This window comes from Clupea harengus, chromosome 14 (genome assembly GCF_900700415.2).
Source record: "Clupea harengus chromosome 14, Ch_v2.0.2, whole genome shotgun sequence".
Taxonomy (NCBI): domain Eukaryota; kingdom Metazoa; phylum Chordata; class Actinopteri; order Clupeiformes; family Clupeidae; genus Clupea; species Clupea harengus.
In genome coordinates this window covers 5,222,317-5,250,135 of record NC_045165.1, presented here as the reverse complement: position 1 = coordinate 5,250,135, position 27,819 = coordinate 5,222,317, and the positions used below count along the sequence as shown (strand labels likewise).

At 44.0% G+C, this 27,819-nt stretch overlaps 3 protein-coding genes across 4 annotated transcripts in view; 1 reads left to right on the top strand and 2 right to left on the bottom strand.

Annotated features, from left to right (window-relative positions):
• Positions 1-742: 742 nt before the first annotated feature.
• Positions 743-16,183, bottom strand: tedc1 (tubulin epsilon and delta complex 1). Of its 2 annotated transcripts, none has more exons than XM_012821473.3 (8): positions 16,014-16,183; positions 15,731-15,812; positions 15,331-15,549; positions 14,237-14,410; positions 11,908-11,988; positions 9,600-9,686; positions 6,663-6,899; positions 743-1,199 (listed from the first exon to the last, which is right to left on the bottom strand). In XM_012821473.3, exons 3-8 carry the CDS (start codon positions 15,358-15,360, stop codon positions 810-812), a joined length of 999 nt encoding a protein of 332 aa, XP_012676927.2. In that variant the 5' UTR covers positions 15,361-15,549; positions 15,731-15,812; positions 16,014-16,183; the 3' UTR covers positions 743-809. The 2 variants fall into 2 exon arrangements, with proteins under 2 accessions (XP_012676927.2, XP_031436338.1); XM_031580478.2 differs by having other exon boundaries at positions 743-1,196.
• A 1,595-nt stretch (positions 16,184-17,778) lies between these two features.
• dnal1 (dynein, axonemal, light chain 1) lies at positions 17,779-21,790 on the bottom strand. Its single transcript, XM_012821483.3, is given in 9 exon segments — positions 17,779-18,854; positions 19,225-19,329; positions 19,332-19,364; positions 19,795-19,921; positions 20,009-20,064; positions 20,188-20,243; positions 20,337-20,446; positions 20,731-20,769; positions 21,728-21,790. Coding segments are annotated over 9 exon segments (573 nt in total). The 5' UTR covers positions 21,731-21,790; the 3' UTR covers positions 17,779-18,810.
• Positions 21,791-22,912: 1,122 nt separating this feature from the next.
• fut8a (fucosyltransferase 8a (alpha (1,6) fucosyltransferase)) overlaps positions 22,913-27,819 on the top strand; it is an 85,823-nt gene continuing 80,916 nt past the window's right edge. The window contains exon 1 of the mRNA XM_031580077.2: positions 22,913-23,091. The gene's annotated coding sequence lies outside the window, so the exon portion shown is untranslated. The remainder of the gene's footprint in view (positions 23,092-27,819) is intronic.

Sequence of the window (27,819 nt, the reverse complement as noted above, 5' to 3'; positions counted from 1 at the left end):
CCAGAGTTGCGAGGGCAATCGTGGGTGTTTCTTGCCCCGACTCCAGGAACAGTAAACAGACTGAAGTATCCCCTCGGAGGTAATAAGCGTTAAATCTGGTTGAAGCCACTCCAGAGCTCCTATATTAAACACATCCCTCTGTCTAATCCTGGCTATATTAACATGTCGCCCTTCCAAATCCCAGCGCGCCGCCAAAAAAAAAAAAAAAAAAATCACAGCAGAAAATGACTTCCTTTAATCTGGATTAATCCCGCCTGCTCTCACAAGTCTTGCCAAGGCATAGTAGAGAGAGTCTAGGGTTGGACTCGTGTTTTGACTCGATGGCTCGAAGTGTGAAATGTAGCTGGTTTGCCAAATAAGACTAACCCAAGTTTTAGAGGGAACACAGAGAAAGGGAACGCTGAATTCTCACTGGGGAGGAGGGGGTTCGTAGCACTTGAAAACAGACAGCCTACTTGAAGTAAACTTTCGTCTTTCATCTGTTAGGAAGAGAAAGAAGCCCCCAAAAAAGTAGTCTGGAAGCCTGACCTAGTTCAGCGAATGTGGTTGTTTTTCTCGCGATTGCCTGGGTGGGAATGAAAAATAAATATAAAATTCGAATTGCAAAAACACAGCTGCAATGTTCCCCTCATTTGTAGGCTGCGCAAGCACACCAGCAAATTTACCATAAACACACACACAAATCAAAGCAGCAAAATATGCTTTAATGTTAAGCAGTTTGACTGAACACATACCCCATCAGTGCTCAGACTACATAACAAGTGTGACATAAACACAGGCACCTCTGTGGGAGGAATACTGTGATGTTGTTACGGGGGGGTGTGGCATCTCTTTGGTGGGGGTATAAATATTACCCCTTCGAGTCCGTTGGCCCGCTCCTGCAGGGCCTCTCGTTGGGCACGCCGCGCCTCCTCCAGCTTCCTCAGGAGGGAGGCCTCCCGCGCCCTCAGCTCCTGGATCACCTCAGACGCCTGCAGCGGAGCTGGCGGCCCTGCCTCAAGGGAGCTGTGTTTGTGGGGCTCGTGGTGTGGGCGGTGTGCTGGGCGCCCCTGGAAGTGAAGGCAGGGGATGAAGCCGTTGTCTACGGAGGTGGGGGTGAAGGAGGCAGAGAGGACGTGCAACCTTGAGGCGACTCGTCTCTCCTCTTCCAGGAGTTGGGCGGGGACTAGACCTGGGTTGGTGCTGTTGTGTTTACCCTGCTGGAGGTATAAATGCAGGGTCAGAAAGGTTGTGTGCTGTGTGTGTCTGTGTGTCGGTGTGTGTGTGTGTATGTGTTTCAGTCCAGGGGTTTGGCGGGGCCTACACCTGGGTTGGTGCTGTTGTATTTTCCCTGCTGGAGGTATAAATGTAGGGTCAGACAGGTTTGTTGTGTGTGTGTGTGTGTGTGTGTGTGTGTGTGTGTGTGTGTGTGTGTGTGTGTGTGTGTGTGTGTGTTTCTGTGTGTGTGTGTGTGTGTGTGTTTCTGTGTGTGTGTGTGTGTGTGTGTGTGTGTGTAGTAGTGGTGACAGAAAACAGACAGTGGAGCAAAAATGCAGTTTTTCCTCAGTGGCATGAAGGTTTTCAACAAAACAGAAACAGAGTGTTGTTTGTGGGCCAAATAAAACTATACGACTAAAAACTGTGGCATTCACTTCTCTGTGTGTGTCTGGCTTTATATGTAATCACACCGATAACGATCTTCAGAGGACAACGAGGATCTGTGGTAGAAACGCCTTGCGGGAGAAGAGTTCTGTAATAACAACTCAGCCAAGTATTGATCATTCCTCTATGGAAGGCTTGGCCAGTTTCTAGCTCATCTGTTTGCGCTTCTCTTTTTTGAGTGACCCACGGAGAAAAGGGGCTCGCTCGATCCAATAAGCCTTTAAGAGTACGGTCTGACCATCAGCTGTTCTCACAAGAAACGCAAAGGGACCCCACTTTCAAGTGATTCAGGTACCTTCCTGCCAGTCGAGCTGTAGAAGGTCATGAAGTTTTCTGAAGCTCTGTAACTTGCTACGGCGAGCGTGCTTAACATTCAGAGTGGGAAGTGCCTTGCGGTCATGTCTGTTTATGTGCGATGTTGGTCCTTTCAGCGGAACCAAAGGTGAAGATAATGATGTTTAACTGTATTTACTTCCCCTCTGGCCTGTGCTTGTGTATGAACTACGTCAAATGGAACCTTTACCGACCTTCAACACCTACACGCTCTCATCACAGAGATAGAGCGAGAGAGACATCTGACGAGCACAAAAGGCTGCTTCTTTGGCAAACAAAGTCAAACCAAGGGCATTGCGTAAGCAACTACTCCATCTATTTCAGCAGTTTTAACACAGATCGTGTATTCAGTGTGTTACCTCGATGGCCCAGTTAGCAAATTACAGACCAACATCAGTTGCTTTTGGTTGACCATGGTTCAACGCATTTCAGGACATAGGTAGGATAAACTTGAAGATCAAGTGGCTTTCTATTGTGAACTTTGTGTCCATGGTCAGGGTTAATTCAACAACCACATCTATTTTCTGAGACATGCAGAACCTGGGATAACCTGAGTGGGCTCAAACCAGAGGGATGGAGGGCCGCTACCTGCGGCTCCAAAGAAAATCGGTAGTATGATAAAGAGGTAATCCAGGGGTGGACAGATAGCTTGCCCGGGCACCCGGCACAAACAGATTTCGTGTCTGGGCTTGTTATTTTATAACCCCAACTGCCTGGCGGACAAGCGGATGGCTTCATAAATAGTTATGATTGGAAATTTTAGACTCAGACAGTCAGATGTTCTTTTTCTAGTTCCTTCGGCTCTCACAACATACCAACATACCGACTTCAATATCCAATCAAATGGAGTAATGGAGTGGGAGGAAGGTCAAATGCAAGTTGTACTTTGTGGCGACGTGAACCGCAGTAAACACAGACAGACAGTGCTCTGATTCTGGATAAAGATTATCCAGATGGTTTTACAGATTAAAACCATAACCAAAAAATGTCTTAAACTTATCTGGTGTTCATTTGAAGACATATGTTATCACATATTATTTCACTGAGTGACGGAGGAATGTACAAATGAGATAGTTGGTGCGTCGACTGTGCACATAGCTAGCAAGGAAACCAATGGGGCCAAAACATAAAGGTGCAAATGACTTGATCATCAGCTAATATTAACTACAGGATCTAAGATAATGCACTCTTTATATTTCATCATTCAACGAGAAGACAGGCTAGGCTAGGCCTACCTCACCTCGCCAGTTGGGGAACACGCCTACTACAGTAAGTCTGCCCCCTCTCCCATCTCTGCCTCAGTTAGCCTACCAGTTTAAAAACATAAAATGTTTGGGTATATTGTCTTGCCCGCATCTTACCTCTATGATTGAATAATGAGAAATAATATCAAGGTTAAATCTACTGCATTGAAAGCTGCTATCTTAACGTAGTTCACTTCACTGACACTACAACGTTATTAGATTTATCTTCATTGCGTAAAGAACAGCATTCTTAGTCCATTTAGGCTCCATGTTTGAACTGTCCAAGATTTGTTCAAGCATTATTACTTTTCACCCAAGAAAAAGACTGAGGTCTCGAAGTCATGGGTGAATCCCTTCAAACAGAAGTGGCTCCTTATGGTAGGCCTCAAATCTGTGAGATGGGCATCTTCTGAACTGAGATCTCTAACAGCGCTGAGAAATAACGATGTCCCTGACACTAATGCACCTCGAACACATGAGCAGTAGTCCGATGGCTGATGAAGCAGCAAGGGCAAGAACACTATTAAGGTCCATGCCATTCATTAGATCTGCCCACTCCGTTCACATTTTGCAAGACTTCTTGACAGCAGTTACACAGGTTTCCTTAGAATCTCAGACACAACTTTACATTTCGTTGCCTCTGTACCTGTACTCTGTGCAATGACAATAAATTGAATCCAATCCAATTCTTCCTGATATTGCTGTAGACTTCAAATTACCAAGGGAAACTTGATTTGCTCGATTGCGCAGAAAGGAGTTGGCACAGCACTTGACTCGTTTTCTTATGCTTTAATAAGGAAACAAAGATGTTTCAGCAAATGTACTGTAAATGCAACCGAAATGGTCAGGTGCTCACTCTCTCTCCCAAAAAACCTCAGGTCTGACTTTTTAAAAGCTTACAGACAGATCTGGTGAGTCTTTGCTATTACGCTTTGGATGTTTTGAATCAGCCCCTTTAACTCTTTTTTTCCACGTCAGTGAGGAAGAATCGCTCCGACGGTATGGGAATGATGAAATCAGTTCTTTGACCATTTCAAAGAGGTTCTGCCATCACAGGTTAATACCAAATCTATTATTAAAGCACAGAAAAAAACTAAAGGCTTTTGCGACACAAAAAAGACATCCCAAATTTACTGACATTCTTTGTGGATTAATAAAGGAGAATAATCCCTCAATGACTGGAACAACAGAACCGGTGAATATTCCTCTCACTCTCAGTCCTAGTACTGCAGAGAGTGGGCGAGCCTTTTCAGGCAGGAACCTTATTGTGACTAACTTGAAAGGGAGCTTGGCTGAGTCAAGCAAGCGTGGCATATATATATATATATTTTTTTTTTTAAAGATTTGTTTTTGGGCTTTTTGCCTTTAGGTAGGACAGTGAAGGTTTGGACAGGAAATGAGATGGAGAGAAGAGGTGGGGAGTGTGATCGGGAAATGACAGCGGGTCGGATTTCAAACCCGTGTCCCCGTGGGCATTCAAGCCCGTATATGGTCGGGGCTACTGCTTGCGCCACAGTGCAGGGTTTTTCCTGCATAGAGAAAATGTGGGCGCGCGCCTAAGCCGTTTTCCCGAGCGCCTACAACAAATCCCGAACGCCTAAGGCAAAAAAAGAGTCCGCGATAAAAAATAAATAAAAAAAAGCTGTCATTCATGGCGCAATTCATCACGCGTGCAATGCATGTAAGCGAATATGGTCTCAATAGTATGTTTCAAGTATAGGCTACAGCCGAAACCTCGTTCTGTTTAGATCAATAGTAATCGAGTTGATAAGCGTGTCTTCTTGTCTGAACAATACGCAACTGTGAGGTGCGCGAATGGACAGAGCGGCCAGCTGCCAATCACTCAACTTGCGTATGCATCCTGACTTCATCAGTCGGAGGTGATTTTGAGCATAACATTCCATTTTCAGTATTCATGGCTTTCACTGTATTGAAATATCTGCTATGTTCAGGACCTACACAGGTGTAGGCTATTATTTGATTTGTCTACCCGTTTGAACGAGTACCAGTAGACCGCGGAACCTCGGGAGAGGCAGACAACCGCATTGGTTTATCAATGAAAGCTCAGCTCGTTCGGAGGAGAGCGGATAGATTTGTGTTGCATCTCGAATATAATAATATTAATATTATCATTGATACCGGTGCGGTTGTAAACTGTCGTTCCGCTGCGAGGGCCAGCCCGACGTCCACGAATACACCTGTACAAATGCAAATGAAATTTCCACTCAAAATGCTGACAAAAGTTTGATTTCCAACGCAGCCTCCATTGGTGGGCCAATAGAAGTTAAACACACTATTAAACATATTTGTGGACAGTTTTAATAATAAAAACAAAAATAATGGTATGTAGGTTTGTATAATAAAAATGAATAGTAATAATAGATAAACTTGAATTTCATAATTTGTGTGTTCCATTTCTGACCACTGGTTAGTTCTAGATTCTATTGATATACATTTCAGTAGTTTGCATATATATGTAAAGAGGTAAACCTTGATAATCTTTGAACCATACATGATAGCACCATGGGGCTTGGACTATTGTCAATCTATTTGAATCTAAAGTGGAAGCAAAATGATTTCCTGAAGCATATCCTCATTATTTATGAATTGGTAAAATGTAAGCTAATAAGGTGACATGGTAACATAGACCTGGCACATTTTTTTTTTTGAGCACCGAAGACCCATTTTGACCCAGGAAAAACCCTGCAGTGTCCAACACAAGCGTGCCATATTGAAAATGTATTGTGATGGTCCCGAGAGAAAGGATTTCAACTCAGGTCCGTACATGTGGCTGTTATCAGCCAACGGACCCAGTCACACTGAAGGGCCCAGCTGTAGTACAACAGCCATGTGGTTTTGTAAGGATTACTGTTATGTAGGGATTATTACCGCTAACTTCAACTGTCTGATTTTTATGAGAATTTCTTGCATTTGTGTCATATTTGTTGTTGTTCATAATACATTATAAAGTGAAACATGAGATGAACACTACTCACTCTCTCTCGTAGTATATATAGTATAATAGTATAGTATATATAATATAGTAGTTTATCAATGTATTATCTTCATATGTATGTGATACTGACACTGGGCAACCACATCTCGGGTCTGGGCAAGCAAAATGGAGTATTCACTTGCTCAGTGAGGAAAGAATTTAGGTTTGTCCACCCCTGGTAACTTCATTAGGTCGGCAGTCTGATCTGCCTTCAAAATAACTTCCTTTGATGATCATTAAACAGTAAAGAGTATGTGGACATGCTTATATGTGTGCAACTAACCCAACAAAGAACTAAGGCAGTATGACATGATGCACATCATAACAAAAACATCCAATTATCCTCAATAAGCTGTTTCTCTCTTTTGTCTTTTTCCTAATTAGCATCCAGTGTTCTCACCAAAATCAACACCGCTGCCGACATCAAAGCTAAGAGCCGCTTCAGCTACCTGTCTGCTGAGGCCGCGTCTGGATGCTGACCCGTCTCGTCTGGATGCTGACCCGTCTCGTCTGGCTCCTAGGGACGCCTGTGTCTGCGGCCGGAGCGCGCCCAGGTGCTCCCGCATCCGCCCGACCCGGTCCCCACTGGAGCAGCGGCCCGGGGCCACGGGCATCTGGGGGCCCCCTGGCGTCTGTGCCGAGTCCTCCTCACAGGGGTCTGTTGACTGGCTGTCAATCACGCTCTCCTGCACGGGGGTCACACACACACACACACAGCATCAGGCTCTGATGGGGTGTGTGTGTGTGTGTGTGTGTGGGGGGGGGTGTGGACACACAGCATCAGGCTCTGATGGGGTGGGGTGGGGGGAGTGGGTCACAGCTTCCAATGCTGAATATTGCCTGGAAAACATTGGCTAACTTTTTATCATTGTCAATGGATTTGTGCTGAGATACACTGCAGTAAATTGAAGCAACTCGTCTAGACTGTCTGCCCACTCAAGTGCACACAGGATTGAACTTGTCATTCAAACTCTTCCTTGAGACTGTACAAAGATAACTGTACAGTGTTTAAGAATTGGTCAAGAGGGGATAGTCTCCATGGAAACACTGTTATTAGGGAGATGGCATGGCATGACACACACCGTGCGCTTAATGACTATTGTGTGGCAGGAGGAACAATGCTGAAACACACACACACACACACACACACACACACATTGACAAGCGTATGACCAGGTAGGAATCCATGGAGAGAAGAAACACCCAGAGATGACTCATCAGTGGCGTGTTAAATAAAGGTAACTTGAGATCTAGAGGCACTGCAAAACAGCAGTACAGGGAGAGTGTGTGTTCACAAACGTCACACACACACACACACACACACGCACGCACACACTCAGACTAGGTGTCCTCTGAAGACCCCAATATGGTGACCATATGTGATGGACAACACAGAAGAGTGTCCGTTCCTGTGTATCGGTTAATTAAGTCCATTATAACAAAGCTTCGTCTGTTCCTCATTATCACTGATAAACAGTAGACTCATTATTGATAATAATATTGATCATTGCGGGCCCTATTTAACCATGCATTCTACAGCAAGGCCCTGCAAGACTCAGTGATTGGGATGTACAGTACAGTACAGTGGGATCAATAGTAAACAAAATGAGCAAGGTCCCTATGTGGTGTAATGGTTTGGCAGAGTAAGATCCCTATTTGGCAGGAAGGTTTAGCAGTGAGTAGGGGTCACTTTTTGGCAGAGTCGAGTAGTGATTAGGCTTGCAGCTGGCAGAGGCTCTGGGTTTTTTTTTCGGGGCTTATTAGACAGACAGACTCAGGCAAAATGGCCTACTGGCAGCGTGGTGGGCCATTAGGGTCAATGTCCTTCCATGTGGTAGCTCATTAAGGTGGGTTCATCTGCCTGCTAGCCCAGAGACACATGTCTATTTTCAAGAGAAACTGTGAATATTTTGTTCAATGAAGACATCAAGAAATGTGTGTGTGTGTGTGTGTGTGTGTGTGTGTGTGTGTGTGTGTGTGTGTGTGTGTGTGTGTGTGTGTGTGTGTGTGTGTGTCTGTACACACATCCAAATGTAATGAGCAGCTCTGGCGACTCTATCTGTGATAGACTACCTGTGTAATTGTGGGGCCGAGTGGGAAGGATATCGATCCTTGTCTGTCTGGACTCGCCCCCGAGTTTCATCAGATGGACACACTTGCATGGGCAGACGCTCACATAGAGCCGCCAACACCGCTCGATTCCCAGAGATGCATCACGGCTGACTGAAACAGTGTTCACTGTTACACCTACCACCGCCCAGGCTTGTCTGATAGACCTCGCCGACAATGAAGTCAGGTGTTCATTTCCAGCAGTACCTGTGCTCCCCGGGAAAACAAACCAATGACCTCGGTGTTATCAGCGCCTGGCCTCGACCAGTTGATCTACAGAAAAGGCTACACTCTTGCTCTCATGCTCGTCCTTGCTCTTCAGACAGGAGAAAGAGAGATGGATCGTTGCGAGGTTCCAGACAGTATAATGTGAGACCGCCTGGGCTCTTGTTTCATAAATAGAACAGTAGACATGAATAGAACTCTTTGTACATTAGAGCTGGGGGGAGATGAATGACTTTTTATTCTGCTTTATTTGCGCCATTCCCTTTAATTGTGTAATTAGGAAACTAATGGGGTCTTAGTTCAGATGGGAGCTTGGCTAACGCTAAGGCTAACGCTGGGCATGATGCCTGTCTGTGAGGCTCTGGAGTGAAATGACAATGAGCTCACGCCCAGAGCAATCCTTTTTCATTCGCTGAAAGCTTACTCAACATCTCCAGCGTCCATTTGAGAATCTCGCATTTGCTTGTACGGTTGTTAAAGAAAGAAAAAAAAAAGCCCCAAGTGGCTGTTTAATTCAGAAGTGACTGGCATTTCTAGCATTGCAAACATTTCCTAATTATTTAATCCGGGCTCCGAGAGGTGCAAGAATTGCTCCTAATGTCAAATAAAAGAGAATCGCTTTTTTTCCTCCCTTTGCAACTTGCATCTCAAAGTGGACTCTTGCCAGAGGGAACGTCAACAGACACACAGACACACAGACACACACAGACACACACAGACACACCAATAGTAACTGTAAACAGTACCAGCAGGATTATAGGAGTCTGGAATCTTACACCTTTAAGAGCTGCAATTCCCCCCGTGTTACGAAGCTTTCTGGAAATACCACCTCCCCCCCACCTCCTTTTCTGCTGACAGAGAGCTGCATCAGACACCAGCATTTTTGAAAAGGCCATCAAACCTGTGAGTGACTGCCAACGCAATCAGCCTCTAAATCATTGAAACCTATTAGCGCGGATGCCAAGTAGCCAAATGATCCATCCGAGAGGCTCTCGGTAATAATGAGAAGGGCTCAACAGTAATGAAAAGAATGAGAAGAGACTCAGACGCACCATCCAACGCCAGAACAAAGGCTCCAGAACCTTCCACCGCAGGTAGGCCTCCAGCAGGTGATTACCCCTCGTTGTCTTCACCAACTCCTGACGACAGAAATAAAAAAAAATCAAAGTGAGAGATTTAATCTTTCCACCAAAAGAACCAAAATAAAACGAGTCAATTGCACAAATACACAACCGTAGTGCCACGCTTCATACACACCAAACTGACTGTGTGTGTGTGTGTGTGTGGTGTGTGTGTGTGTGTGTGTGTATTTAGACATGCTTGCTCGAGTAAGCAATGTGTGCGCAGCACTTGTGTCCATCCTCTTTGTAAGGCGTTAGCTTCTCTCCTATTTGTTTGGCTTTTCCGGTCCGTTTGCCGTGCAGGCTCAGCAGTCGTCCTGCCACCCCCCTGTCCTTCCCCTAACACACACACACCAGTCCCCCCCCCCGTCCCCCCCAAAACACACACACACCAGTACGGTTCAGAGGCTGACACATCTCCTCAGGGGGGGCAGTACTGTTGGAGGAGTGGAGGTTGGGGAGGGGGGGGGGCACTCAGTGTGATGGCTCACGTCTCTGCCAGCTGAAGGGCAGAGTGGGAGGATGGGGGATGGGGGGGCGCGCCAACCCCCCTGGAGCACATTGCCTATTAGACACACCCGGCGAGGGAGCCAGGCATTTGTCTCTGTCTGTCTGTTTGCACACCCCATACCTGCAGCGCTCCCAGGACGCTGGAAAACAGCACAGCTATGCAGAGTGATGCACAAAATCTTTCTTTCCCCTCTCCCTCTCTCCTTGTCTCTCTCTCCCTCTCCATGTCTCGCTCTCTCCATGTCTCCCTCTCTCCATGTCTCTCTCCCTCTCTCCATGTCTCTCTCGTTCTCCATGTCTCCCTCTCTCCATGTCTCCCTCTCTCTCCATGTCTCCCTCTCTCTCCATGTCTCTCTCTCTCTCCATGTGTCTCCCTCTCTCCATGTCTCTCCCTCCCTCCATGTCTCCCAGTCTCTGCTTCTCTTTCTTATTTAATCTCTCTCAAGTTTCAATCTAGTCTCCTTCTTCCTGGCTTTTGACATTAGGAATAACCTCCTGTCTCATTATGTGATCGCGCAAGCAATCACATATTATTCTTCTTAGGTATTATTATTGTTATTATTATCATATGTTATTATAACACCATTTTTGCACCATGGTGCATTAACTCCACCTACAGTTGTCACGATGGCGACACCATTCTAGAATTCACAAGCGCATCCTAATGCCATGTACTTGGCTTGTGCACTGCTTTGCAATAGACACGCTCATATTTTTTTTAATCGACATTTTGAATCGCTTATTTTCCCATTGAGAATGAATGGGGATGAGAATTAATCGAGAGTCTCGATTGCAATGAACAAAGTGATGAAGTTCTTCCTAGATTTTGATACGGTGCATTGCACACAATGAATGGAGGCCATCAATTAATTAAAAAAAATTACTGATTAATATTTCAATAGCAGAGTGCGTGCTGTCTGCCCATGCAGGCCAGAATGTCAGTGGGCCATTTACTGTAAGAGAATCGCTGCCCTGCGCCTTGTTAGATGATATTCATAGCTCATACAACAGGTGGAAGGTAGAATCAGTCCTTTCATTTGTCAGGCGAAGCGTTAGCGTCCCAGGTAATTGCATGGGTTACAATACGCATCGGCCGACCGCTGCTGTGGGCAAAGGCGCGATCACATTCGCATTTCTAACAGCATTTCAGGTTGTTCATGCAGCTTATCATGGGCCTCTGTGCCTCTCCTTGCCTCCAATCTGAATAACACAGAGCCGCATTGCTTTCTTTCTGTGCCAGTTCAGAGCGTTAAAAACACTCAAAGCGCACACAAAAGCACAAAAGCCTGTTTGGAGTGCAGAGGAGACCAGGGAAGAGCGCACGCAAGAGGTGGAGAGAGAGAGGGAGAATGAGTAAAAGAAGAGAGAGAGAGAGAGAGAGGGAGAATGAGTGAAAAGAGAGAGAGAGAGAGAGAGAGGGAGAGAATGAGGGAGAGGAAGCACCAGGCCTCTGACTTTCAAACATCGAGCCGCCTGCTCTTCAAAGCATCTGAATACGCTGCCTGTCATTCAATGCCAGTTACAGTGAGAGACAGGAAGACAGGAGAAGGGGGAGAGAGAGTGGGGGGGGGGGGGGGGGGGGTTGGGGTGGGGGGGGCTCCCTATTTCCCCCCTCTCCTCCTGCCTATGTGCCAAAACAGAAAACGAAAAAGAACAGGAATGCAGGCACGAGTTCGGGAAAGAACAAACCCTGTCAGTTTGACAGGATGCGTTTTGGGCGCTCGCTCACCTTGCTAAGCGGACTAGCATCGCCGGCGCCAACCACCTCGGAGCTCGGGGAGACGGGCTGGGAGCCGATCTCAGAGAGAACCTGCGGAGACCAGAGACCCGGAGAGTTATGCATTATTCAGTTCCATAACCTTCGCAAAACAGCTATAAACAGAATTGGTTCCATTTCCTAGTGGTTTCCAAAACAAAAAAAAACCCCTATCCAGTATCCACTCTCTCAAGTGATATTCATTCCAACTGTTTCTGTGTATTTGTCAGTTTTAGCATGTAAGCCCCAGGGCGCATGGACCAATGTGCATGCCCAAACACTTTTACAAGATTTCTGCAAACCAAGTCCGATGTCTGAATCTACACTCTACACCCTGCTCCCTTTATCGAGGGGGGGGGGGTATGGAGGATACTGAGACGGAGTGGATGTATTTTGTTTGTTTCCCTCCATTTCACCGCTGTTGTTGCGCAGCAGTCATGTTGAGCTGCGTTCAGCTCCTAGAGGCTACCTGTTTACCCCCAACCACCACCACCAACCACCACCACAACCACCACCACCACCACCCCCCACCCCTCCATACCCCTTCTTTTCCTCCGTCTCGTTCCTTCACTCCAACGCTCTGCGCTTTTAACCTGTCATATTCATCAGTGGGCAGTGATGGATGACCCGATGGAGAGGGCTGCGGTGAAATCACTCAGACTGCCTGGGAGGCCGGCAGGGAGGCAGGGAGGCAGGGTAGAGAGGGGAGAGTCGTCTATGAAGACAGCCGCAGCACCTCTGGCCTGGAGTGACAGCGCCAGATTAACCTCCACTCAGAGGAGGCCTTATCACTCAATCAGGGGCCCAATCATCACTGTCAAGCAAGGCTGAACTGAGCGGCGATTCACCCACCCCCATCCCCCACACATACACACACACACACGCGCGCGCGAGCATTCAAACACACAGAGACACACACACACACAAACACACAGACACACACACACAAACACACACACACACACATACACTCACAGACACGAGCATTCAAACACACATACACACACACACAAACACACACACACATACACTCACAGACATGAGCATTCAAACACACATACACACACACACACACACACACACACACACACACACACACACACACACACACAAACACACACACAAACACACACACACACGAGCATTCAAACACACATACACACACACTTCAGTGTGCAAAGATGTGCAAGGATGTGTACTCTGGATGGATGTGAAATATTTTGATAAGCGGTTCCCATACATAATCATGAAAACACATACACAAAATTCTGTGGATGTGTAGTCTTAAAGTACACTCCTGTGTGTGTGTGTGTGTGTGTGTGTGTGTATTCACATGTATAAATTCTCCTTTTCCATACTTTAATTAGCCGTAGGTGATCGCTGGCTGACTAACAGTGTATGTGGGAGTTAGGCCACCATGAGAACAGGAATTTACATATCTTGGCTGGGGGCAGAGACAAAAGAAGTGCATGACAATTTCTCTAACTGGATTCACTGGTTGAAGCCAAAGGCGGATTAATCAGTTCAATTCAACATGTAGCTATAGCACAGCCCCCTCGTCAAGCTACACATCCCTATGGGGGGTTTCATCCTACTATTTGCATTCAAACAAATCTTTAAAAAAAAAAAATCAGAATTTAATGTTTACACAATACACTTACAACTGAATCTGAATCCAACTGTGGCCTCAGAAATGGTGGGCTTAACCGTGAGATGTGAGAAATGAAAAATGCCATCGTAAAAAAGGGGCTTAGGTGTAAAAAAAAGCTTATATGAAAATCCAGCTCAGGTGTTGCTTGATGCAAATGTGTTTCATCTAATCTCAAAATGGATGGATGGGACATTTACTTTCCCCTGTCACTTTAAATCATTATAGAGAGTGGACTTTTGTGCAAGTGTGTGTGTATGTGAGCGTGTGTGTGTGTCTGTCTCTCTGTGTGTGTGTGTGTGTGTGTGTGTGTGTGTGTGTGTGGTGTGTGTGTGTGTCTGTGTCTGTGTGTGTGTTCTATTCACCAATCTTTAACTACATGGCAGTCAGTGGGGGCTGGAGGGGAGATTCCCCCCTCCCTGTGGCCCCTGGGTGAGCTTCTCTAGGGAATCTGGACTCTCATTCTCCTCCATCTCTTTCTCCACAAAACATCTTAGCTAAAAGGTCCTCTGTCCCAAGGTGAGCAAAAATAACTTTTCTGCACTTTAAGCTGCCCTGCATGAGAGCTCCTGCTAATTAACTGAGCCTAAATGCAAATGCAGGTACTGTATGTCTATAAACTGTATCGAATTAAGAGCTGGGCCGGGAACCTGCCTTGTGGATAAGTGTGGCCCTCTCCTCCTGGGCGGCCAAAAGGGCTCTCCAGCGGTTCCGCAGCTTGCCGTACTCCCACTGCAGACGCCGCAGGTCTCCGTCTTCATCAGCACCCATGTCAACACACTCTTTGCCCTCACACAAATCCATCAGGGGATCGCCAGGGATACACACCTGAAAAGCAGACACACACACACACACACACACACACACACACACACACACACACACGACACAGACACAGACACAGAGACACAAACACACACACACGAGAGAGGTGCACAAGCAATGTAACTTAATTGCTTCCCATCTAATCCTGTGTATACGTTTTTGCTATATTTAGACTTTAATTATGTATGGTTGCATTTTTCAATAACTTAAAGGATAAATTGCCCCAGGTTGATTTTTGCTGATGTATCATAACATGAACATACGCTTTATTAAAGTCCTATGCCCTGAGGCACACTGTACAGTTTTTCCCCCCAGTTTTTTCTGTGGAAAGTGAGCCACAACATGTTCAGCAAAGCAATGCTGCCACCAACTGGATAAGCATAAAATGACAACCATTTGTGAGCTCTTTTTGGAATCTACACAACGAAAATCATGTCTCATTTAATGAGAAGTAGTGAGTCTCAGATTATTAGATTGTTTTACTGATCTGAGCAAGTTTGACCCATCATTTCCTAATTCATTTCATGTCTTAGTACAACGGAAACAGCGGTAAATGGTTTTGGTTCTGTTCTGGTATTGACGTTGATCACACCATTGACCTTTAAGGGTTTTCAAGCACAGAGAAGAAATAACATCATTTTTAAATCTAGTTTTCTTGTTCTCACACAATGAATAGTAGCCTAAACCAGAGCTTTTCCAATCGCTAAAGCTGCCTCTCTCTGCTTTCCTCTCTGATCTGGTCTCAGTGGTATGGGAAGAGCAACAAAAAAGAGGATTTGTTTACCCAGGGGGCTATTTCTGGACGGGGAAAAAAAGCCAGTTTTAGGTTCTATTCCACATTGCACTTGAATTCCCCATGAATATGGTGCGCAGTGCCAGCCACTGCAATGCGGGCAACCAGGAACACAAGGCCAGCCTCTCACCTGTGCAGGAGGCAGTGCCAGGGGCTGCATCTGCAAGCACTCTCTCTCCCAGCAGGAACTCCAGGAGGCTCCCTGATGACAGCATCCAGCCGAGGGCCAAAAGCAGCTCTCGGCTCCCTACCCCGTCTCCACAGCAACCACCAGCCTGCGGTGCCACCACCCAACGTGCACGGTATCCACAGTGCCACAGCGCGCTCCTCACAAACCTGGCCTGGGCATCTGCAAAACACAGCATCATAGCATAAATAGTTTGACCTGCCAGGAGCACCTGAGAGGGACAGACCTGAGGCACAAATTCAAGTTGCACTGCACTGAAATTAGTACTAGTGGCCACTTAAACTTCGACTCATATTCTGTCTGTGTGTGTCCATCCCATAATAATTACACATTTGGACCCTACCTGGATCTGAGTGCTGACATTTGCATTCCATTCGTACTGCTTTCACGAGAAGGCTACGGAGCAAATCCCACATGTTCTGCATCTGAAAGGAAGACATTCTGTTATGAAACTCACTTACATTGGCATAGCTTCTATGCTATACAAATACTTGCTTTAAGATGGCTGGCTGTAGACATTAATTTGTGGGATTTTAAACGGTGCTGACTGACAGACGCACAGGCTGGCTGGCGTCGCTATATAAAGTTTTGTAAGTAGCCTACAGCTGGTTGACACTTAACCTTACCACATCGTGTTTGTTGAATTTTGCCCGCCGGAAAGTTTCAGCACATGGCACCGAGTCCACCTCAAGAGCGGAGATAAACTTTATAAAAGCCTCTATAACCTCTTTGGCTTTCACACTCTTTTCTCGATGCATGTTGACAGACTAAATGTTTAATGTTCCCGGTTGTTGTCATGGTGCTTGTAAAATCAACGTTTCCTACAGGGAAGCAATGCTTTGATTGGATGGACACAGGGGAGGGACTTGATTGACCTGTCGGTAAACCAATGAAAATATCTGAATGTCCAAGGAAGCTGGTAGGTGGGGCTTTCGTCACTTCCTTCCCGCGCTAATTTGAGTCCATTGATTTAGTTGAAAATGATGATCTTTGGAGTGATGACAAAATATGGAAAATCCTAGGTCAGCTAATTGTGCTGGCCGGCCTGGTGTTGACGTTGATGTTTTACTAACAGTTACACAATTTAAGTTGAATTTATGAGGAAGAATCTGAATTTAATTAAAGCTTTATATGTAAAGACAAATGTTTATTTCAATCAAACATAAATTCCATTGTTTGTGATGACATTTAAGTGGCACTTATTAGTGGGAGCCACTTGAAAAATATGAAAGGCCTTATGGATCAAATGTATCATTTACACTCACTCTCAGGTCATATTATGTAAGTACACCAGTTATTATTAATATATAATAAAAATATATAATTCATATAATATTCTCTAGAGTAATTTGTAAAACCAGGTCCACCTATTGATGGATTTACCCTTCATTCGTCTGCACCATGGGTTCTCTTTGGTGTATCATTACTTTACTACTAGCTGTACGCACTCAGCTTTGGATGGGTCCTCCATTCATTGAGATTCTTCTGGCTCTAAGACCGTTTACTGAACCAACAGGGTATTGACTGGCAAGATGTCTTGATGGCTAGGACTCTGTCAGTGCCACTGAAATGACTCTTCAGGATACGTCTCCCTCTGGAGATATTCGTTGCTGTTTATCTGGTTTTGACTGCCACAATGACAGTTTTTTACCATCTTATGATGTAGCACATTTCTGACCTGAATAATCTCAAAGCATGAAGGTCAAGTCAAAGACAAAGTGTTTATTGTCGCATACACCAAATTGCTTCAGCGCAGCGAAATTCCTACGACTTGGCAGCCAACATCTACGCAGTAGAAAGCGTACAACAGGTAACAAAATAACATATACCAAAAATAACATATAACACTAACATATAACATGTAACAACATTGTATTTGAAATACAAGAAGGGCAGTTTCCAGGGTGGGAAATATTAAATAAAATAAAAATATGTGCATATATATATATACGTAGCAAGTGTATTTGTATGAGTGTGATGGCGACTGTTCAGTGTTGCTGATTCAGAAACCTTACAGCCTTGGGGTAAAAACTGTTTGTGAGTCTGTGGTATTGGCTTTCCTGACATGACATGGATGATGTGAGATTGTGTAATTATTTTTGTTATGTAATTGATTACACCAGTTTAGCTGTTAATGTCAATGAAGGTGTGTGTACGGGCATTACCATAGCATTAATATACCAGTTTTCTAGTAAGAAATAAAAAGTGATTCACTGTCAGGTACCGGACGAGTTAATAGTTTATCTCCTTGTCTAAAACTGTACCTAAAGACATACATTTCTGCAAAATCCAGAAAGGATGTTGTACCAAGTCACCGTGAAAGAGAGAACAAGAGCCAAGAACCTAAGGTTTAAAAGTGTGTGTAATGAAAAAGTATTCCATAACAAAATACAATTTCAGTGTTCTTTAATGAAGTGAACACAAAGTTATAATTTCAGTAGTATTATAAAACATCTCAGTATATTAATTTATATAAACATGCCTAATAATTTAAAACAGAAGTAAAAAAAAAAAAATCTTACAAAACATTCATGTATTTCAACATACAAAATACACAAAAACTTAATGTATTTTAATTTCCCTTTAGTGTGCTGCAGTTCCTAATCATGCTAGGAAAAAGTACTTCAGAACGTGTAATCATACGTTTTGTGCTGTAACTACGATATTAATCGAATCATTGTAGTGCACACATGCAGACCAACAATTAGTATTCGTAAGCATACATGTTGCCCTTTGCAGTCATGCCTCTCAGCATTCCCCGTCCAACAGTCAGTATGTGCCATTGTCTATACCAGTATCACGGGGGGGGAGTAACAAATTCTGTAATGCCGTTTATGTGCATCTGTGAGAACATTTCTCACCCTGGGTATGTGCTTACATAGCTCATGTTTCTACAAATGGTGCGTAAGCCTGAGGCACCATTGTGTCACAGTGTAAATAATGAGCTGCTGCAGCCTGGAATGGATGGGCTTAGCATTTGGATCGGCTGCTCTGACAGGACCAAAGGGTGACAGAGCACTTGCCTCTCCTGGTAATTGTCATGCATTCTACAAACTCGACACCGACAGCTAGTGCACCCCCTATTTTTTTAAATCCCAGAATCTCACTTCATCACGTGTACTAAAACATGGGAATGGTTCTGTTCTGGAATGGTTCTGTTTTCTGTTGCCGATTAAAAAGGGTACCAGGTTGTCCAAGGAAGTACCGTACAAATACAGTGACATTTTTAAGACAGTATTAAAAAGGACAATGAGTCCGGACATAACATAGAATAATGCCTATGCACTTCAAGTAACTAACATCCACGGTATAAAAATGATTGTATTGTCAGTATTGCATGTTTTAATCAAAAATGTGCTGGTGCTGGACCCATTTAAATAAACAAGTAATGTAAACAGGAACTGAAAAATCTGAGGAACTGCATTAGCCCTCTTCATCGTCATCCACCTGCTTGATTACTGGATTCCCTGTAGAGGAAAAGACACCAAAAATATCACCTCTCTTACTCTTTTCTTTTTCCCCCTCTCATTATCCTTTTCTCCCAGTCTCTCACACCACTTCATTCATTCAAATTGTTCAAGCACCAAAAACGAATTTCATTGAAACGGACACCAAACACACATTAATTCCAATTCATATCTCAAATATGTTCAGGAGCACAGCTGTTTGCTATATTGACGCTTGTGTCTTTGACACTGAGATAAGCATATGTGAGTTATTAAATACGTGTCTGTATCTCCTGTAGCTCTGAGTTCAATACTCATTTTATAACAGCAAACATGGCAAGACTTTCATGTTCACAGAAGCTACACATCCAACTCAGAGCTGAGTCCTTACCGTCCAGCTTCTTGAGCTTGGGAAGCCTCTTGGTGGCCTCGTCCATCCAGTTCCCCTCCACCGAGTGCTTCTCCTCCAGGGGATTCCCCACAAACACCAGGTCCACAGCTCTGGAAGGTCTGCCAGTTTGACGAACTCTCCTGTGACATTTCACAGCTCACGTTTAGCTACAGATTAACACCAGGCACACAACACACTGAAACCAGGACTAGAAGGCAAATAAATACCAAACCAAGTGTGGTCATGCGGTTTAGCAAAGGCTAAAGCAGAGTACTTTCATGTTCATTTCAAATGATCACTTCATGATTCTATCAATTACAATATCTGACTTTAACTCACACAAACACATAACAAATTGCATATGCTTGCCATTAATTGTTATTCAACATTAATAACAGTTAAACTGTTGAATAACAATTATTGGCAAGCAACTGTTGAATAACAATAAATGGCAAGCATATGCAATTTTCATTTAAACTGTTTTAACGCATAACAAAATTGCATATGCTTGCCATTTATTGTTATTCAACAGTTTAAAGTATCGGACAGAATAAAATGGCCAATGCTCACCCCACTCTTTCACTAGATTGTTGGACATGTACAAGACTTTCAGCTTTTTCATCACATGGATTCCCTTCAGCTTCTCTATGAGGTTGTAGGATATCCAGAGCTCCTCGAGTGTGTCTCCCACAGCTTCCTGTTGCAGGTGCAATACAATTGAGTGAGATTCAAAAACAGAGATGCTGCCTTGACGCAAACATGGTGACGGCTAAAGGTCACTTACCAATCCGTTCAAATTCTTAATATTGTTCCGTCCCAAGGATAATATTTTAAGGTTTTCTGGAGAAAAAGACAAATTTAATTAGCAATTTAATCTGACAACAGTGCATGTGTTGGGTTTCTACAGAAAAAAAACCTATTAGATTTTACAGATAACACTATAAACATGAAGTATATACTCACTGAGGCCATTCAGATTGGCGATTTTTTCAATGCAGTTTGTGGACAATGATAACCTCCTAGTACAACCACAAAAACAACAATTTAGGATGTTTGGAGAGTGTTACAGTATTATAATGTAATTATACGTTGTACGGGCCATTTGGACTTACTCGCAGATAACGAGGGAGGAGAGGGAGGCATCCATCTTTTCAATGGGTGGGATCTGTCCATACAGCTTGACCGCTTTGGCCTCCCCGACTTTCTCTCCCGATTTCTCTTCCTGACAAGGACAAATACATTGAAGACATATTTTTGTTTGCAAATAGGATTAAGTAGTAAGACAAAAACTAACAGTACCCTCAATTAAGCAGGAAGGAGATTTTAGAAACACACTCTCAAAGGAAAGATACTAAGGGCAGAAACTACGCTGTCAAAGGTAGACGAATGACTAGCAATTAATTAGACTAACTGTAAAAAGTAAGTAAGTAAGTAAACCAATTACTGCTTAGTTTTGACATGATGACACTCAACACACTGATATAGTACACTATTAGACCAACTTACCCATTTTGCTAATGCCTCTTTTATCGTTGTTGCTTTTATCTAGAGAAAATGGAAAACTCAGTAAACCAAGGTCTGGGGGGTCTCGAAAATTATAAATGACATTACAACGATATCAGACAGTTGATTTAATGCAATGGTTTACACAAACCGGAATATGCTTATTGTGAAACTCTCACACATCCCAACACTAAATATTAGATAGTTCAATCAATGTGCTAATATTATACCGCGCAGTCTATTACTGTGTAATTATCTAACTAACTTGTCAACGAATTTGGCGGTTCTCGTTTATTCATAGAGGACGCACTTTGTATGTTTTCTTTAGCAACGGCATTTAATTAACCTTAACTGGCTTGTTTGGATTAAGCCTATACCTATACGTTTGCGATTTGCCACCAGCTACCAAGCTGATAGCTCTATCTCAGAAACGACCCACTGACATAGGTGCTGGTGCATCAATTGCCAATTCATATGCGCATGTGATTGCAGTTAACTTTTACTGGTACGTTAACTAGATACCCTACAAGGACCTAACTTATCTTATGAGATAACTGTCTGCTTGGCTAACTTAGCTAGCATAGCCAGCTAGCTAGATAGCACGCCTAGTCAAAGATATGTCAAGACGTAGTTTGACCACCTATGTCGTTTTTCTTGTAATATGGATTTGACATTATTTGTGTAATTCATTGGGGGGAAATACTTGTTACAGTAGAACTTACAAGCTTGTCAAATACCCCCTTCCAATTTCAACTATATAATTATCCCTACTAACGTTAGTATTAGTAGATGTAGCTAGTAGTACACAGCTAGCGTTGCATAAGCTAACATATGAATAAATGACAACTACTATGTTTGCGGCATTCAATAAGGTCAGAATTTTAAGTAAGGATGTAGATGAAGATGTATGTATTAACTACATATCTGTAGTAACTGTAATTGCAATAGTATTGTCATAAAGGTCCAAAACATTTTTGTTGTATTAACGTTTGCTACTCACCATGTTTTCCTCAGTGGTTGCTATGGAACTATGGATACCTCGCGCCTGCGCTGAATGGCAATCTCGCACAGAACTTGTGTAACTGTAGTATCAGTTGCAGTTGCGTGCATAGACAAACGGCTTGCTTGCTACATTTAACGGTCTGTGGTTGCAACAAAGTAGCCTATCTTTCGACAGCCAGAGTTGAAACATATTAGCTTAAGGCTGTTCCTGGGCCCAATATTGAAAACCTGCTAGAATTCGGGATTGTCCTATGTAAGATAAGGGATTTCAAGTATGATTGTAGGCTACTATTAAATGATGCATTGACTTAAGTTAAGTCACCACAGGGTAATTATTATTAAAGCCTGGCTCCGCCGCCTATTAGAATAACTATTCCCCCAATATAACCAGGGCCTTTAAAGAAAATGAATGGACACTGCAAATCATTTATTTCGACGCCAATATGAAGACATAAGACTTAGATGATGTAATCTCTATCTTGTGTCTTCATTTTGAAATAAAATAAAGTTTAAAGTATAAACCTTATTTCATTCTCTTTGCATTTTCCTGCTCATGAGCGTCTATCCAGACAACTTGCGTGTTGACATTCACTGTTGCGCAACCACTGGCACGCCACTGGGTGGAAGCAAAAGAGCGACAATTGTCAGTGTCCTGTGAAGCTGGCAATTTTAAATGTCTTTCTAAATAAATTAATTGGGAAAATGCAAACGTGTGTTTAGATAATTCGTTTAATTTAAGGGAATGGGTGTTACACATTCAAAATGGTAGCATATCTTGTAGCAATTTAGACAAATTCATAAAAATAAGTATTTCTATGTCAGAGAGAGAAAGAGAGAGTGCGATGGGGTTCCCTGTTATTCAAAGTTATAAGTTATCAGGCAAGGTCGGAGTAAATAGTAAGAAAGGGATTTAGAAATAGAGAAATGGGGACAAAGAACAAAGATCAAGGATAAAGGATCTCCTGACCCTGGTACTGAAAATGAAAATATGACTCATCAACCAGGTCCATAATGTGATATCAGACATAGAGACTACATAGGCCTATCGTTGTTGTCTGTAACTCTGATAAGTGATTCCCTGTTCAATCACTTGTTCAATGATGTCGTGAGATCTGCTTGCCACTGCCTTTTACTGTTGTAGCGAAACGTTTGTATCACCGCGATCTGACACAAGCATGCGCAATGCAGCCCCCGTGTCAGCCCCGAGCCTACTCTGAAGCCAGGCACCAAAGAGTATTCAGACAGCGGTCTCCTCAGTTCCTGTTTCCGCCTTGCGCTTCGACAGATCTCAACCCCTTAAGCATCTCTGTCGTCCTGAAGACATCCCCTCTGGATCCCCGGATTTTTTTGTGCCAAAAAGAGGTAAGAGTATTTTCTTCCTAGGTTGTCCGAGACAATGTCGAGGACGATGTTTGTTCCGTTTGCAAGCCCTCTCCATCCTGGCCTGTTGCTAGCTATCTGGACTGCTACTGAGACATGACTGAATAGCGGACAGGGCTCAACGATCTAGCGGCAGTGCCGTTAGAAATTATGTCGTATCGCCGGTCAGACAGGGGCTTTAAGAAAGAGCTGAGATTGCATGCATGCATAACTGAGAGTCATCGTTGTGAATGTCAATTGTTTAAGCAGACGCGAAAGAATGTAGGCTATAGAGAGAGCATGCAGGGTCTTGGCTACTATACTTCTCAATCTGATGGTACTTTCCCTCTCTGAATGATCCTTGGTGAACAATAACGAGAAATATCATTCTGATGACGTGACTTACGTGGATACAAATGCTGTCAGGGCATCATAACATATTTTATAGCGATACAATGAGCAGCATGCAAATCGTAGACCGCTGTAGCCTAGATATGAGACTGGTCTACATCCCAAATCAGGGCTCACTACCAAAACACTACATTGGAGGAGTCTGAAGTAGGTCGAATTGGGCTCTCCCAACACTATTGCATTGATCGGTGCCGTCGTTTCTAGTCGGAGCTTGAGGCTTATGTTTTGAATGTGACTTGCCGGAGGAGTAAGCTAGTTTCATTCTGTATTGCCTTGTGCAGGCTTTACAGCAGGCAGTGCTGCTGTTGGTTTAGCTTACTGCCACTTGAGGTCACGAGTCAAGTGTTAGGAGGTAACCAACAAATACGATGTGTTCGGGGTTTTATGCGTTTCCCTTTCTCTGGATTGAAAACAACAGTCGAACCCGCATATAGGAGACATTATCTGTGAATTACCAAATACCACTATCTACCAGTGATCGGATAAAAGTAGGTTACTGTATATAGTGACAAGGAGTTGTGCACACTGGGGGGGGGGGGGGGGGGGGGGGGGTTCTCCAAAGTCCATTTCAGGCCTATGAAACCACATTAGATGTCAGTGAATTGATTCTCGAAACATGGTGACGAATGTGCTATACTGATAACAAGAAACAATCACAGTTTAGCTCTAATCGTTGCTACCCACTTGCAAAGACGCGAATCCTGTATGATTAACGGTTCCACACTGCCATTAGATTTCATCTCTGGTCAGGCTCTGGGAAATATTCTGTGATGGGCTGCCGTGAGGTGAAACCAAACCATATTTGTGGTTGCCTTCGATATATATTCCCCAACGATTGCTGCTGTCATATTGCACTGCTCCTGAACAGTCATGGCGATATTCTCTCACAATAATGTGACTCCTCCACACGCACTTCTGGACAATTCTTGCAGCTCAAATTCTGCTAGAGTGTAACAGAGCTGTTCTAATTTGTTAAGTAAGTACCACCTGCACTAGTGACCTCTATACACACCCCTGTAATATTTAGTTACTTGTTATTGTAGGAATGGTGACTTGGGTATGCTAGCCCACTTTGTGCAGTGAGTATTGACTTCTCAAAGCCTACCCTCTCTCACATTTGAATATTTCATGAACTACTCTGTCAGCAGACATTTGTGTCCCTTCGCGTCCTCTCTCAAATGTGCGGGCAGTGGCTGCATTTTTGGCGCACTGAGATTTCTTGGTCGTTGTATTGATTCTGTCTAATCGATAACCTGTTGTAAGTGGACAGCGGCGCAAATCAAACTCATGGGCTATGTGCAATTAAACGTGTTTTTTTTTTTCTGGGTTGGTTAGAAACCTACTGCGGATCCCAACTAGTATCCACTAGTAGGAAAAGTTAAGTTGGAGGCCTCATTGCTGTACCTGATTCATCTTATTCATCAAATCCTGCCTATTTCTTTACCATGTGATGAATTTGACTTGCTATCCAGCTATTTTGAAAGCCCCACTTGTCAATAGTGAAACCTAATCTAAACAGACTAGCAGGCCAAGACGTGGGCCTATTTCCAGGCGAAACGGCACACAAGGAGAGACCTGCGTTCGTTAATACACTCCCTGCTTTACCATATTAATCAGGTCAAGTGTGATCTGAGTAAGTACGATAGTACGATAAGTGCCCAGGAAATTAATGGGAATAAAATCGCCCATATTGTTCTCTTGTTCAGCGCTATGATAGGGCGTGTTTATTCTCTCTCACTCCATGATAGAATCACACCTGATATGGGTGTGAAGGCAGTTTATCAGACAAGCTTTAGTGTTAGCTAAACATTAGTCAGACCACATGCTCTTTTACTGTAGCTGTTTGCCCTGCCCTGAGCCAACTCTGGAACTCTTTTACAGGTAGAGCCATAGCCGACCTCTTCAGTAGACTCTACTTCTAGTGTGTGGGATTGCGTTTTCTGCATAAGGGTTAGGTCTAGAGAAGAGTGTTTTCTGCATAAGGGTTAGAGGTCTAGAAGAGTGTTTTCTGCATGAGGGTTAGGTCTAGAGGAGTGTTTTCTGCATGAGGGTTAGGTCTAGAGGAGTGTTTTCTGCATGAGGGTTAGGTCTAGAGAGAGAGGAGTGTTTTCTGCATAAGGGTTAGGTCTAGAGGAGTGTTTTCTGCATGAGGGTTAGGTCTAGAGGAGTGTTTTCTGCATGAGGGTTAGAGGTCTAGAGGAGTGTTTTCTGCATAGGTGTTGGGTCTAGAGAGGAGTGTTCCATTTCCACTATCGCTCTTATGACAGCTCCTAGTCTGAGGCCCATCTTGACTGAACGGCATCTTTGGAACAGCATACTCTAAACTGAATGGCATCTTTGGAACAGCATACTCTAAACTGAAGCAGGTATCTTTGGAACAGCATACTCTAAACTGAAGCAGGTATCTTTGGAACCGCATACTCTAAACGGATGCAGGTTGTGGAGTGTCGACCATTTGGCGTAGAGAAGATTGTGAAATTCACTTTGGGTCACATTTAGAGATTGAATGGAGGTCCAGATGTAAATGATCTATCAGACACACACAGTATTTCCTTGTTCCTGCCGCAAGCACCACGCTATCACTACAGTATCACACAAACACACAAACACACATACACACATACACACATACACACAGTGCAGACGAAGAAAGGGGTTTCTCTTCACTTGCACAAGCCATTTTTATCTCAAGTGTAGTCAAGGCGTGTGGATTAACAGCCACAAGCCCCCTACCCCCCCACATACACATCCAGACACGTGCACCCACACACACACACACACACACACACACACACACACACACACACACTCAGAGAGAGAGACACATTCAATTCTGTGTTTTTCTTTCTTTTTTTTTCATTTTCACTCCTCTCCTTCACCAATATCAGATGATGATTGCTTTAGGCGAGTTGCCATGGTGATTTGGTCAGTGGGTGGGGACAGAGTTGCAGATTGAGGTTAAACATTGGTGTGGGTGTAGCTTTGCATTTACCTCAAAACCGATGGAGAATTGTTCCAACAGGTGACTTCATGCCATGTTGGGTAGGGTGGTGGTGGAGGGTAGGTCTAGAGGGAAGGAGAGAGGGAGAGGGGAGGAAGGAGAGAGGGAGAGGGGAGGAAAGAGAGAGAGAGAGAGAGAAGGAGTGATGGATGATGAAGTGAGGAGGGGAAGGCTAATTGCACTGACTGGATCTCTGGCAGGAGGTCTAATGGCAGCGCAGCAAGCTCTCCCAGTGATGAACGCCCTCTCTATCTCCCTCTCTCTTTCTCTCTCTCTCTCTCTCTCTCCCTCTCCCTCTCTCTTTCTCTCTCTCTCTATCGCTCTATCTCCCTCTCTCTTTCTCTCTCCCTCTCTCCTACTTCTTTCTCTGCCTCCCTCTGTCCCTCTTTTTTCCCTTCCTCCGTTCCTCTTGCACAGTCTCTATACTGTTCCACCTTATCTTTCAGTCTTTGTGTATATCCCTGTTTGTCAGCCTATTCCTTTCTGCACCTACCCCGCTGTCTGCACTCTTTACATCTCTCTCTCTTTCTCTTCCTCTTTCAATCTATGACTCAAACCCTCACTCGTTGCCTTCTCAGAGGGGTTTTTGCAGCGAGAGTTGAATGTGCTTCTTGTTCTGCATGTGTAACTGAATGCATGTGAGTGTGAATTCAATTTGCCATAGTTTATTGTGGTAGCAGTCAAAGATACCTCATAGTGTGCAGTGGAACCTAACATTTGCCAAGAGGCTGCTAGACTACAGAAGTGAATATGTCTGATGTGTTTGACTCCAGTGCTAGCAAATACAGTAAATAGTACCAAGATAGTCAATCCAACACTCAGGAACTGTACAGGAACAAAGCTTAAAATACAGTTTATAACAATGTATTGTCACTGGCACAGGAAAAAAAAGGATGTTAGTCCATTTTTTTCAGACCCTTTAATCACTGCACTATAGTGCACCATGTTGGAGGTAGGAACTAAGGTCCATACTCTGCTTTCTTTGATCGTAATGGAAGTCAAGATGTTTGTTCCCCATCAAAAAACTGTAATAGCACCCTTCAGATAGAAACACATATTCCCTCAGGTCTCTGTGGCCTGTCCCTGGCGCTTGGCCCCCGTCATTGCTGCATGCTGCTTGTTGTATTCTTAGCATTCTTTTATTTGTTTTGATCAGTTATAAATATCAAAGTGCACTATGGAGCCGCTGCCCTGGCAGCTGCTGGAGTGGACAGAGAGCGGGGTGCTGCGAGGGAGAGAGGTCAGAGCTGAGACCATCTGGAGACCTCAGTTGACCCTCAACCCCTGCAGTGCCACCGCCCCCATACACACACACACAC

What these genes read in the sequence shown, in the direction of transcription:
- tedc1 (XM_012821473.3), bottom strand. Translation starts at nt 15,360, where the DNA reads ATGCAGCCCCTGGCACTGCCTCCTGCACAG. An exon ending in ATGCTAGTCCGCTTAGCAAG is followed by an intron (nt 9,687 to 11,907) that starts GTGAGCGAGCGC and finishes TTCTGTCGTCAG; the next exon opens with GAGTTGGTGAAGACAACGAG. An exon ending in CTTTGTTCTGGCGTTGGATG is followed by an intron (nt 6,900 to 9,599) that starts GTGCGTCTGAGT and finishes ACCCCCGTGCAG; the next exon opens with GAGAGCGTGATTGACAGCCA.